The 14580-nt window shown below is 39.9% G+C and overlaps 1 protein-coding gene across 1 annotated transcript in view; it reads left to right on the top strand.

Annotated features, from left to right (window-relative positions):
- fbn2b (fibrillin 2b) overlaps positions 1-14580 on the top strand; it is a 96023-nt gene that overhangs the window by 46809 nt on the left and 34634 nt on the right. The window contains 5 exon segments of the mRNA XM_012877893.3: positions 6223-6348; positions 12663-12815; positions 14029-14191; positions 14193-14236; positions 14374-14517. Of these exon segments, the coding sequence (XP_012733347.2) occupies positions 6223-6348; positions 12663-12815; positions 14029-14191; positions 14193-14236; positions 14374-14517 (630 nt within the window).

Raw genomic sequence — 14580 nt, 5'->3', positions numbered from 1 at the left:
TGGACAAACAGATTAGGGTTTTTTTCTGCAGTGATGCCAGAGCTGCTCTGGTCTATTGTGATGAAGAAAGAGCTGAGCCAAAAAGCAAAGCTCTTGATTTAACAGTCCATCTACATTCCGACCCTCAACTATGGTTGTGAGATCTGGACCAGGACCAAAAGACAAGATCATAGATACCAGTGGCTGAAATAACCTTCTTTTGGATGGTGGCTGGATTCAGTCTAAGACATAGCGTGTGGAGCTCTGTTATCCAGGGGGAGCTCAAAGTAGAGCCACTGCTTCTCCGTATTGGAAGGAGTCAGTGAAGGTGGTTTGGGCATCTGATCAGGATGTCCCCTCGGCACCTCCCTCTTAAGGTTTTCAAGAGGGAGGTCAACTGTGAGGAGACTGTAGGGAAGGCCCAGAATCCCTCAGAGTAACTATATATCTTGTCTGACCTGGGAACGCCTTGGGATGTCAAGTACCTCCTAGACCTGTTCCCCCACACAATCCAGTCTCAGATTAGCGAAAGACAGTAGATGGTCCGGACAGACGGATGGATAATCAGCCAAGCATTTCAACTTTATTGACTCAGTAGAGAGACATTCTTGAACTGTTCACTTTGTGAAGGCCCCGTGTTTCCTGGGCCCAGCCTGACAAATCTTCACCGGGGCTTCAAATTTGACGTTTTGGGAGTTAAAGGAAAACACGGGGGAAAGTGTCTGCTCTCAGCAGAGGGGGTTCCCATTACTCTGTGTTGATTGGATGGAATTCAAACAATGCAAAAACTAAACAGCCTGATAATTTTCCAGGAAGGAGTCGACCTATTGGTCTCAGTCTCTTGGAGTCTCTTGGACTGAGACCAGTAGGTTCTTAATCTTCTGGGAGGATTACAGAGAGCTCCTAAACTGTTTCAGTCTGATGACTCTTAGCCTGCTGGAAAAATTGGTGGCCTGTATTGTATCCGTGTATTAGTAATGACTTATTATCCCAATGTGAGTTTTATTGGCTTGTAGCAAGGATGTTCATGTTTGCAGTGAAATAGTGTTTCCACCTTTTAGATTGATGAGAAGCAATTACTTTGACAAACAGGGTTGATTTATGTCTCCGGATAAAGGAGTAAATTGGGAGGATGACTTCTTTGCATTTGCCAGAGTCTTGGTTTCAGTTGTGGCTTTGGATTGGATGACAGTTTCCAGACACGCTGAGCTCTGCTAAGTGAGACTTGGGTGTGGATGTGCTGGTAGCATAACACCCCAAGTAAAGCCTGAAACAAGTTAACAATAGAGAAGATAAGAAGCTGTTATCCTTTCCTTGTAATAACAAAACATTTCCACTTCTCTAGGGTGTCGCTAATGGCTATGTGATGAGCTTATAGTCAGCTAAACAGAAACAAAATAACTTCTATGGAAACTTTGAGACTCAAAGGGTCAATTCAAGGCTTGCCAGTCTCTAACCTCAATTCGTATGTATTGCCATGTCATTGAATCCCTCTTCATTACATACCCATAAATAAACTCTTTGCTACCCATTAACTTAAACAGTTGCATATTAGCTTATTTTTCTGAGTTTTGAGATATTTATTATAAATTATAGGGATGATATTGAAAGGAGCTGTTTAAATACTCCGTATTAAAATGTCCATGGTTTTTTCTTGCTCACTGGTTTGTATTAAATCAGATTAAACTTTTCATGCTTTTGACCGGTTAGAATTACCAAAATGATTTCTGTTTGCTCCATGCCAGAATAATGAAAGGGAGAAATTTGATTTGTTTATTCAAAGTTAGACGTTTACATAAACTTATAGATTACTATGCCTTTAAACAGTTCGGAGGAAACCCAGATAATGATGCCATGGCTTTGTGCATAAGTTAATTCACAGCATTTAAGTTAATTTGAAGCACACCGGTGGCTTTAATTAAAGGCAACGCATCAACATACTCCTTCCTTGCGTGAAGGAACAACAGAAAGAAATCAGTCACAATATCAAGGAAAGACTGCTTCATGCTTTGTTACAATTTCCACATGTTTGAAGGTGCCACGTTCATTTGTTTCAGACAATTATTTGCAACTATAAGCACCATGGGAATTTCCAGTCATCATATCTTTCAGGAAGGAAATTGGTTTTGTGTGCCAGAGAGATTAACACATTGTGCTGCAAAAAGTCCGAATCAATCCCAGAACTAAACTTTTCTTTAGATGTGTTGAAGAAAGAAATATACAGCAATCAAGAAGGCTATTAAGGTTATTAAAGACAGAATTAAATCACAGGCGTCCAAGTGCTCCATTGACTGACTAGCCAGCAAAGAGCTAAACTATAACTGAATATTGGCATAGCCCTGATTTCCACAGAAATACAATCTTCGTGAGGAACTCTGGGGCCTTCTCAAATGTCTGATTCACAGTAAAGGGAAAACAAATCCCCTCTTTGAACAGAATTTGGAAGTAGTTTCTTCATCCTTTAGTGGAAGCTGATCTTGAACAAATCATAAAGGGCAGACAGACTCTCTGGATCAAGTGCTATTTAAAAAAGAGAAGAGACTGCCATATTTGTCATAGTACATCTAAAATGTCTAATATGATGTGCAGTTTTCAGGAAAATATGAAACATTTGAGTCTCAGGTTCAAAAACTATCTGGACCTAGTAAACGGAGAGTATTTGTTCCACAAAAAGATTATTTCTGACTGTGAAAATATTCAAACGTATTCTCCTCCTAGTGGGTTTTGACTCATGCTACAGCTCGAAAGTTTGAGGTCGCTTAGAAATGTTCCTTATATTTTTAATGAAAAGCACCATTTCCTTCCATCAAAATGGCATTAAATTAATCAGAAATACAGTTTAGACATTGTCAGTGTGGCATTCTGTCTGCAATGGAGCAGCCAGTACAGTCACCAGATCTCAACCCTATTGAGCTGTTGTGGGAGCAGCTTGACCATAAGAAGTGCCCATCAAGCAAATAAAACTAGTAGGAGGTTCTTTAGGAAGCATGAGGTGACATTTCCTCAGATCGCCTCAGCAAACCAACAGCTAGAACGCCAAAGGTCTGCAAGGCTGTAATTGCTGCAAATGGAGGATTCTTTGATGAGAACAAAGTTTAAGTACAAACCATTATTTCTACCCATGACCTGTTCATTTTGCAATGAATTTGGTTAATAAAACATAAGTTTTCTTGGAAAAACATAACATGCACTGAACGGAACCCTGTTGCCAAAAAATGTTTATTTCAATTAGTAGCTGTACTAAAATGTGAATAAATGTGTTTGATCGTAATTACTTGAACTTTCTGATTATTAATATGAAAAATATTAATTTCCTTAATCTTTGAAAAATTAGTTCTTGACTCATTTGATTTGTGGTGTAGCATTTTGTAATATATTTTGTAATTTCATTTAGATTTTGTTTTTTGTTTTCCAGAGGTTGTTGAAGGAAAATGCATTTCTGACTTTGTGTCAGAATGTGTGTTGTAGCGTTTGCTTTTAAATAATAGTGATTTTGATACTTCTAAAAACAGTAGTGACTCTGTTTTCTCTCTCTCGAGCAATCAGCTGTAATTCAAAAGGGATAAAAATCTGCCTCACAAAACAAGGGAAAACTTATATTTTCACAACCTTGGGAGGAGGATTGACGAACCAATTATTTTGATTTAAAAATGATTGATTCTTTATTTATATTCAGAAAATATAAATAGCAGTGATGATTTTTTTTCTTTGTTCATTTAACCAGTGCAGCTGAGGGCAGAAAGGGTTCAGTGTTTTTAAAGGCTGCATAAACACAAGCGCAGTTGTAATTTGTTTCTAAGCTCACGTATGCGCAGGAAACCCATTTTACACGAAATCCGGCAAACAATCAGACCATCGGCCCTTTGGGGGAAGCTCTCACTGAAATGTCTGTTTTTCAGCAACAAATGCACAAAGAACCTCACTGAGAGCGCTTACTGTGAAATTAGTAAGGTTTCAGAGCAGTTACGATAAAGCGCGGTCTGAGATGTCAGTGTTGAACGATTCGGACACAAGTCACCTGTGTTTTTTTTAAAAATGTCCAGTTTTCCATGAACTCATAATGACTTTTTAAAGCAGCTGTTGGTGCTGAACAAAGAAACACTTACAAGCCTCTGTGAGACCATTACACACACAGACCTCCCTGTTGCGCTGACACTTTTCAGACTTTTCTGGTTCTGACATACAGGCTAAACGCACAGACAAAGCCGCCGACAGCTTCATTAATCTACGTTCATTTTAGATAGAAAAGTGATTGTAGACATTTATGCAGGTGGCACACGTTTCCGCCTGTGCACCCTGACTGTCCCTCGGCGCAGCCTTCATGTGGAGTAATGTCTGGCGCTGCTGCTGACACAGGCTTTATTTGGCTGTGCTTTAACAGCTCTACCTAGGCCTTCTGCCGCTACTGTCAGTCACGAGTCTGCAGGGGGAACAAAACCCTCTTCGCTTCACGTAAATGCCGTTACTGTATTTTAGGATGCAGAGGCAGATATACATTAGTGAGAGAGCCCGTTAGGAGCCGTTCTCCTTTTTCAGGCTAAACGCTCGGGGCACGCCCTCATCTGCGTTACCAATTGAGCAATTGTGCTCAGCAGTGGCTCAGCAGTAACACAGGACACATTGTGGAAACTTGAAACATCGTGGAGCAATGAAGACCCCCTCTCAGAATAATATAACCCGATGCCGTCATAAAGCCCGCCGCACAGAGGGGGCCCCTGCCAAGAACTGTGCAGACAGTCTTAGACTTTCAAAATGTTACGCTGGGTGTAATCTGGTTTATAAATTTGATAAAAATGTTCCTCATTATAGGAAACTTCATTAGCATTACAGTATGTATAGCTTCTTTCTGGAAATATTTTCATCCATTTCGCTCTGTAAATCGGATTATTGTCACACCTCATTTTAAAACTTACGGCATGTGTATTAATGGTGCTGACCTAATTGGAGAAATGTACCGAAACATGTCTGATCCTTTGTGACCCAAACAAAGAACCTGCAAATGCGCTAAATGTCTGGCCCTGAGATGTCATACATGTTAATGGTTTTAATGTTGGGTTGGAGTCTTTTCGGACTGGTATCCCATTAGATTGTTATCTGGGTATTTATTAAGACAAGGATAACACCCAAGACTGATTTCTTTTGTTGACAGAGCCTTTTGAAAGTGTTGTTTAAGTATCCCGTGCTGACCTGTTTCGGAGTGGGCTTCTGTCATGCACACGTTTAGAAACTTGTGCCAACCTAATAATATGTAAATACCAGAAGGCAGAACGTTACGCCAAAACAAAAATGAGTACATTTCTTTTTTTTTTACTTTACTTTTACTTTACATGTTAACTAACATGAACAAAAACATAAAATGTATATATAGAAACATTTATATTTTGATATTTAATTTTTTTTACATAAATACAATACTAAAGCAAAGATACTAAGTAAGCACCAGCTACATTTTTTATTTTAATACTGTGTAGGTTATTATCTCTCTTTATTGTTCGTTCCTTTATTGAGGAACGAACCCAAAGGGTATTTGTCAGGTCATCTGCTCATGCGAAGCTTGTTGTCAATTTTTTAACAGTCATGCTGCTCTTATCCTAAGGTTAATTTTATAACAGCCATGGGAAATATTTCCAAACAGCCACGTTTGTCCTTTGATAAATGAGGGAAACGTGTTGGAACCTGCTTACAGCCAGCTGGCCAGCAGTGCTCATGAATGGGTGGTATAGGGGAAATGTTTGCTACTCTGTGCTTCATATGGCTGAAGAAAACTGCTCTTCCTCTAGCATCTCAATGAAAAAATGTTTTAAAGTGTAGGAACAGTATGATGGAGAATGTCAGCATTTGTTGGCCCCCTAGTATACTTTGATACCAGCAATTGGCCCATGCCTTCATGTCACAAGGATTTTTTTTTATTTTACATTTTCCCCAGACAACCATTTAATACAAAGTAAATCATACAGTAATGTTTGTCTAATTTATTTTGCCTGATTATTTTGTTAACACCAGACATTCAGCGGGTGTTCTGCTATTTGTGCTTTAATCCATTCACTGACATCGATGCCCAGCGGCATACTTAGCTTTACTTTATGTGTCATAAAGAACCACACAAAAGTGTATCTATTTGGTTGATTTGATAAAACGTCCATCAATAGTTCTGGCTGCATGCTGCTGTGTCTTTTTAAATGAACACCCTTTGTCCTATGTTGGGACGAACCGAGGAGTTCACCACGTAACTCTGTGTTTCAGACATTGATGAATGCAGCACCATTCCTGGTGTGTGTGACGGAGGAGAGTGCACCAACACTGCTGGTAGCTACGTCTGCACCTGTCCACGAGGCTACATCTCCAGCACAGATGGCTCCAGATGTGTGGGTGAGTCCCCCATCAAATGACGGGTTTTTCTAAACCACTTCTTGCTCTTTGTTGTACGTTTCCTGTGGCCGGAAACTTACCTTCACCGTTTTTTTTTTCCTGAACACACAACTTAATGAGCAAACCTGTTTTATCAGTGTTTTATCAGCGTCTAAAGAAACAGTTTTTTTTGGAGGATAATTTTGTTTCTAATCTATTCTTTGGTCGAAGAGGTGAAAGGAATATGACGTCCTGCATAAAATGAAAGTTTGGTTTACTGGGTCAGATGTGGCCGTTTCCTTTCATAGAACCAGCTTTTATTTTTTTCTCAGGCTTTCCCACCACCCCTGTCTCTCTCAGCAGCAGTGAAAGTCAGCTTTTCTGCTTCAACAAACTCAGCCTTGGCCCAGGATTTGGATGTCGGGAGGTTCCTCACTTTAGATCACTCACAGAACCGCCCTTAAAGAAAAGTACTTAGTGACCCTGAGCACAGGTCCAAGAAGTGGCAGAAAAAAAATGAAGATCTTGCAGGAACTTCACACAAAAACTGGGAAATGTAGCATAGATTACAATGGAAAGAAAAAGAGAAAAGAACTCTGCAATTCAATCTTCTGAAAGAGAAAGAAGGAGAAGTCAGGAGGGACTAGTGTTCCTCAAAAGCTCAATTAGGATATAAGGGTAACGTAAGAGCTATTTCATTTTTGTTAACAACAGATGTTACTTTTTTCTTGCAATTTGTTTAGACTGAAAGAAGAGCATAAAGGTCAAACAGCCTGCACCAATCGTTATAATAATTAAAAATTAATGCTGTGTTGACACTACGGTGCAATACTGGCTAAAAGATAGCATTCAGATTCGAGATTTTGACTGAAATATTTCAGTTCCTATATGAGCAAAATCTAAATAAATTAAGCCCTGAAACCTTTGTTTTAGATTTCCCAGGCTGCAAATGTTTTGACTTTCAGCTAAGGTCATTAAACATGGATCATGACAAAGAAGACCCTGGATGCAAGCATCTAAAATAAGGCTTCTCCCATGTAGAGATAATTTTATGAGCTCCATCGTCTGGGACAAACTCGTAGTACAGCCGCTACTTCTCTGCATCCGAAGGGGTCACATGAGGCGGTTCAGATGTCTTATCTTAGAGGTTGTCTTCCCACTTAGAGGAGACACCGGTGCAGACCCAGCATAACAACTGAGGAGATTATATGCTCCGTATATTGGTAAAATGGAAGAGGTTATTTCAGTTTGATCTATGGTTATTTTCAGCTTTTGTTGATGAACATTCAAATCGGTATTTGAATGTTTGGTATTGGTGATCAACACCAGCACAAGATTTTTAGCTGCCAGCTGGGTTTTCGGCTGTTTAAGCAGTTTAATTGGACTTAGTTAAAGAGAGCTTCCTTTACAGGAGATCTAGAGATGTCGGAGATGAAGAATACAATAGTCGATCGTTCAAAGGAAATGAAAGGAGAGCTGAAATAAAACTACCTAAAGCGTCTCTTCTGTATCTGACTGAGGTCTATGATAGTTTGTTTTTTCTTTCTGTCTTTTCCCTTGGTGGATGTATTTCTGTCAATTGTTTCCGTCGTTCTGCTCCAATCTTTGTAATTTGGAAAGCAACAAAATATTCCCTCTGTGAACATCTCAAGTGATTTACAGCAGAGAGTGCTATTGTTCGTTGCAGACATGAGCAAATTTCCATCTCCTTTACGTTCTCCGTGCTGCATTTAGCCTCCAAAACTGAAACGTTCTCACAATCTCCCACTGAGTTAATGTTTGGTGTCTGTCTGTTCAGTGCTCACTCGCGCTTGCTTTCTCTCCATCTTCTATCTTCTTTCTTTTCTGGATAGCTCTGGTGCAACCAAGAAAATAGAAAGAGAAAATACAATTTTATTAGGGAATTAAACAGGTGTCTTCCTTTACCTTACTGTTCAAGAAAAATAATATATAATAATACACAGGAATGCTTAAATCAATGACAGCTATAGTCCATTGCAAATGCTTTCATACCCATTTAACTTTACCACATTTGGTCACTTTACAACTATAAACATCAAGGTATTTTATTATATCTGGAAGAATATGCTTTAGACAGATGAAACCAAAATGTAACGTTTTGGCCCACATCTATGTTGGTGACAGATGATGGAAAGACAGATAGAGCAACACAGATAACAATCCTGGAAAAAAAGAAGCTGTTAGGGCTGGGAAATATGGACCAAAAATAATATCTCGGCATTTTAGCCTCAATGGCGATATACAACATTATGGGGTTTTTTTTTCAAAGTAATTATAAAGTGGCATCCATGAATCAAATCAGTCTCATCTAATATCTATTTTTAAAATACCTCAATATTTTAAAAATCTCGATATGTTTTAAATCTCGATATATTGCCCAACCCTAGTTAGAGACTAGAAAAAACTTGAGAACGGGGAGGAGGTTCACCTTCCAGCAGCACAAAAAGACCAAACCTTCAACCAAAGCTACAGTTTATCATTTAGAAAGAATATACATGTGTTAAAACAGGATATGGCACAGCTGCAAACCTAGCCATGAAATTATGGACCAGTGATGTGTTAACCTGAGAAGCAGCAACTTTTCACTAACAGGGAAAAGCATACAGTCCAAACCAAACATACAGCCAGAGCTATAATGGAGTGGTTTACCTCAGTGCATAGTCATGTGTAAGAATGGCATTTTTGATCAAAGTAGAAATCTAACTTGATCTGGATATCTATGGCAAAACCTGAACAAAATACACAGAAGTTTGTGATAATAAAACGTGAGAAAAGCTAATTGGGTCTGCATAGTTTGGAAGACACCGTAAAGCTGCATTTAAAAGGAGTCTAAAGAAGTTGATGGCAGATAATGCACGCTGGTTCCTATTGAAAGTCCTCTTCCTTTTTTTTTTGACATCCTTACATAAACAGAAAAAAAATTAGACTGATTCGTGGCTTTCTCCGTCTCTTGTTTTTGAAGCAGGAAGTTTGTTCTGGCCTGGAGATGTTTCTGTGTGTTCTGTGTTTTTAGGGATGTTCTGCTCTCTGCTGAAGTGGGCCAGTGGGAGCTATTTAGAGTTGGGATGGATAAAAGGGGGATAGGGGGGTAGGGGGTGGGGGAAGACCTGTCCAGACAGTCAGTCTTTAAAAACACAAGCAAAAGCATCTCCCTATGTGACGGAGTAACACAAAAGGAGTAAACGGTGGTCTGGATTTAATCGAAGTCATAATCCTCTTCATGAGAAAACCCCACCGACCACAGCTTCACCTCCTCTGTTCCCCCTGTCCTCCACCGTTGCCCACAGCTCCGTCATTCCTCTGGGACATTTTGTGGTCTGTGTACATTCTGGTGGATGCATATGGGGAATGCGTACCCAAACGCCGGTTCGCCTGTACATGTGTACGTGCACTGCTCCCCGGCACAGCAGCACAGCCCCTCATGTTCAATCTAATAGGCAGGAATTGCTCCACATGGAGCTGATTAATTCCAGACTGCTGGCTCATTAGTGGGTTAATCGACTTGTGCCCCTCCCTCCTGTCCCCATTCACTCTTCTTTTTAGTTTTTCTTCTCCATTTTTAACTTTATTTCAGTTTCCATGTTAATACCCACATGTTCACTGCTAAACTTTACATTTTTTTTCTTTAAAAATTGTCCATGCCCAAACATACCAACTCAAGTTCATACTCTCTACTTACTTAATTCACATTGTTGAACACCAGCTCCCTCTCCTGTCCCTCTGACCCTGACCTGGAAAACCGTAACAAATACGACCCCTTTTTTGGGGGCCCTTTAGATGTTGGTATTTAGGCGAGGCCCCAAGCAACCGTTCCTGCTGAGAGCCCATAAAAAGGCTTCCTTCTTGGGTCCATAGAGAGGGCAAGCCAGTCAGAGGACCTTTAGGGTTTTTATAGTTTTAGTTGCCTTTTCTTTTAGGTGTTTGATTGAATGTGACTCAAGGTTCACAACAGTATGTTGCAAGCTCATTCATACTTCTTGAACTTTTTCCACATTTTGTCATGTTACAACCACAAACTTCATTGCGTTTTATCAAGAGTTTGTGTGATAGACCAACACAATGTGGTACATACTTAAGAAGTGGAAGGAAAATGGTTGAAAATGTTTCTTTACAACATAAGTGAAACCTGTACTGAGAATTTTTATTCAGGATTGGATTTAGATCTTTTCTTTGACTGGGCCATTTAGACATAGACTTAGACTTGGACAACTTTATTGTCATTTTGCATGCACAAAGTGCGTACAGAACAAAATTTAGTTTGCGTACAGCTCGAAATATCACAGTAAATTGCAATAAATTTCAGGATAAAGATGCAGCAGCGATTTCACCAGAAATATTTACATAAATATGCTTGTGATGCATCAGGACATTTGTTCCAGGCTATGCCTCTGTAGCTCCAGTCGGATATTTAGGGTTATTTTCCTGCTACGAGGTCAATCTCAGCTCCAGTTCCAGTTTTCTTCCTGGATTACCCGGTTTTCAGCTCCATCCATCTTTCCATCAACTATTACCTGCGTTTTTTTTTCCTTACACACTGAGGCTTTAAGAAAAAACAGTGTGCAACTAATTTAGCTTTGAATTAGCAAAAATCAAGTATTGCTTTCATAAATACATTTTCTGGAAAAGTCTAATAACATCACATCAAAAATGAAAGCGTTCTCATAACTTAGAGTTAGTAGTTTATAAATACATAGGTGTCAATGCACCCCCTGGGAGGCATCATGTTGCGTCGCCATTTCTGATTTCAGAAGCTGAAAGGGGACAAACTTGTCGGCCATACGCGTTTCCCTTATCTGTCCTCTATTCAAAGACATGCTGTCGGTGGAGGAGTATAAACAAGCAAAGACGGCCGTAGATCATTCTATTTGCTGTTTTCTGTTTAAATAGAGGACCATCCATACTCTTTGCCCAGCGAGAGGGAAGAGAGGGTAACCAAGAAAAAAATGAATAATCGGGAAAAAAGCAGAGTCTATATTGGCGTAGCTATTATTACCAGGTGGAAACGAGATCATTCTGAGGGAGTGGGGACTCAGAACTGATGCGGAGGTTGCAGGCTTTCTGCTGGGCAGGTAACTTAATTTAATATAACGGTGAAGTTTATTTTTGCTGTTTTGTTAGAAACAGGACAGTGTAGTCCAGCAACTACTCTGTCCTCCCGGGCAGAAACAGGTCGTTTTGTTCGTCTCTCTCCCTCTCAGAGAGAGACAGAGGAAGGGAATGTATGTACAGTACGCAGAGGGATATCGGCCTGTAGTACAGCAACCCGACAGGCTGGGTCTACTTTAATGTTGTTTATAGTCGCTTATTTTAGAGTCCAAATAAGCGACTGCACGTTCAGAAACGAGCCCAAAAGTTTTTTTACAAGCGACTTTAGAAAATAACAAGCAGGCTTGGCAACAATGCCAAAAACCATTTCACACAGTGATTGTAGCTATCAGCAATAGCTAATACATCGAGGACATGGTTACATTATCACACTTCCGTCTTAGCTATTACAGCAAAGTCGTTTGTAATTCATTTAGATGGTGTGCCGGTGTGAAAATCTTACACACTGAGGCTTTAAGAAAAACATTCCCACAGCATGACGCTTCCACCACTGTGGTTCACACTGGAAAGGGTGGGTTCAGGGTGATGTCTCGTAGTTGGTTCAAATTTGGTCTTATTTGACCAGAATGTCTTACTGTGTCTTCTCTGTGACTGTAACTAAAAATTTGACTGTTTTTATGGGGGGTTTTCGACATTGGCTTTCTTCATGCCACCCTTTTCAGATTTTCTATTTGTTAAGAAAACAAAACCTGAAAATTTTGTTTAATTTTCCCTCCCCCAACAAAAATTACATGGACATTTTTGGTTGTATTAGGACAGAATGTGAAAAGGTTAAAGTGGCATCAATACTTTTGCAAGGCACCTAAACATGTGCTAATTAACTACTTTACCTGTGCAGAGGCTTGTGTGTACCTCCTTAAAATTAATCAAGCACGTGCCGTAACGGTCACTGTGTGCCTGTTTGATTGCTGTATTGTTTTTTTTAAACCTGGGAAAAAGCAACTGAATTCAACTAGATACATAAAAGCAGAAACTGAGACTAGACCCCAAAAAGATTGCAACGGACACGCCGGTAGTTGCTGGTTCTTATTCACAAAGGATTTCTCATTCTTTAAAACTGAACTTCACACATGATCAAAGTTATGGATTAAGAAATCTTTACTTCTAAATGAACTTCCTTTATTTTATTTGCATTTCTTTATTTTTGCTTGGTTTTGCAGTGGTCTGCTCAGTAATTTTGCTATTTAATCTCTTTCCTCTGCTCCCAGATCAGCGTGTGGGCACCTGTTTCTCCGCTCTTGCTAATGGCCGCTGTGCAGCAGAGCTGAATGGCCAGCACACAAAGATGCAGTGTTGCTGTGAAACAGGACGCTGCTGGGCTTTGGGCCAGATCCCCGAGATGTGTCCTGTCAGGGGCTCCGGTGAGTATGAGCCATACACAGAAGAGAGAACATGAATTATGCTAAGGCTAAGGTACGCACAGCTACTGACAGACAGTACAAACTCTCTTTGGTTTTCCTCCATAATAGATTTCTCTGACTTGACGCTGCCGTAGCTGTCAGGTCAAACCAAAACAGCACTAATGTCAAATGAGACGAGACAGATTTAGCACATTTGGATCTGGAGCATTGACTCAACCTGAAAAAAAAGCATAATGTCATGATAAAAGTCCAAAAAAAAAGAGAGAGAGATGGAAAATATTCAGACACCCATCATCTCCTCATTTAGGCAGGAATTTGAAGCAAGACTGTCTCACACCTAAAACTGTGTTTTCAATTATTCCAAATGGAGAACAAACACAACCTGTTTTACTTGTAAACTGCACAGACCTGCACAAATAATTGTGGAGGACATGATTTATCTATTGAACAAATCAGAACATTATATGTATATTTCTTATCATCAGACAGTGGATGTTACTTTAAATTGCCAAATTCCCACCACAGGAGATTTTTGGTGAATAGACATAAAAAAGAGGATGTTGCCTTTCTGTCTGAATAAAATAAAATAGTGGTTGAAAAATTAAAGGTTAAAAAGACATCCGCAGAAAGACATCTGTTGACGTCTAAATTCAAATTAATTTTATTTATATAGCACAAATTCACAACACGTCATCTCAAGCCACTTCATACAGACAGATTGGTCAAAAACTTTCCTATCTAAGGAAACCCAGCAGATTGCATCAAGTCTTGACAAGCAGCATTCACTCATCATGAAAGAGCGTAGAGCCACAGGGACAGTCGTCTGCATTGTCGATGGCTTTGCAGCAATCCCTCATATGACCAACTGAGGTTGTGGCAGAAAAAAATAGGTGGTAGGGGCAGACAAACTTTCAAAGGAGTTGTGTGGAAGTTTTGATGGGATCTGTGGCCTAAAAAAGTCTAATTTTTTTATGTATTTTTCAGGGCTAAACAATTAAATGTTTTGGCTGCCATAAAATTAATTAATTAATTAATTAAACATTAATTAAACATTAACTAAGCTCTCCACTGTTCTGAGTCATTAATCACACTTTTAGTTGGTATTACTTTGTAAGGATTTACATGAAACATTTTGTTTCATGCCTGTATTGAGCGAAACAAAACAATCACAGCAAACTCTGACTTAATGTTTGTTTGTCTCTTTCTTTACCAGATGAGTTCAGGCGCTTGTGCATCGTGGGTGTCCCACAAGGACTCCCTCACACCTTCCCCAACGGGTACTTCCCCAGCAACAATGGAAACTATGGATTCAAGTTCCCCACTATACCCCATGGTAATGGGAATGGAAAGCCACACACCAACGGAGGAGGCGACGGCTTTCGGAGACAATAACGGAGGAGGCACGAACCACCGGAACATCGGTGAGTCGCTTCAGGGGATCCGATTAAGCATGTGTGATCAAGCGAAATAGAAAAGTTTGTGTCTGCACAATTTAAATTCTGTGATAACTGTTTCTTATTTGTTCTTTTGTGTTTTTGTGTCTGCTATGTTCTCTAAGGCACCGCTTCTCTGAATGAGACCCTTGATTTTTGCCAACATTTCACCCACCTGTGCTTAAATGGACGCTGCATCCCAACTCGCGGGAGCTACCGCTGCGAGTGTAACATGGGATACAATCAGGACGTCCGCGGGGAATGTATTGGTGAGAGACGCGCTCATACACTCTGCACTAAAGAGTAGAACCAAACACGAAGCAATCAAAAGT

This window comes from Fundulus heteroclitus, chromosome 9, assembly GCF_011125445.2.
Source record: "Fundulus heteroclitus isolate FHET01 chromosome 9, MU-UCD_Fhet_4.1, whole genome shotgun sequence".
Classification (NCBI taxonomy): Eukaryota; Metazoa; Chordata; class Actinopteri; order Cyprinodontiformes; family Fundulidae; genus Fundulus; species Fundulus heteroclitus.
The sequence above is the reverse complement of the archived record's forward strand: the minus strand, read 5'-3'. Positions and strand labels throughout refer to the sequence as shown.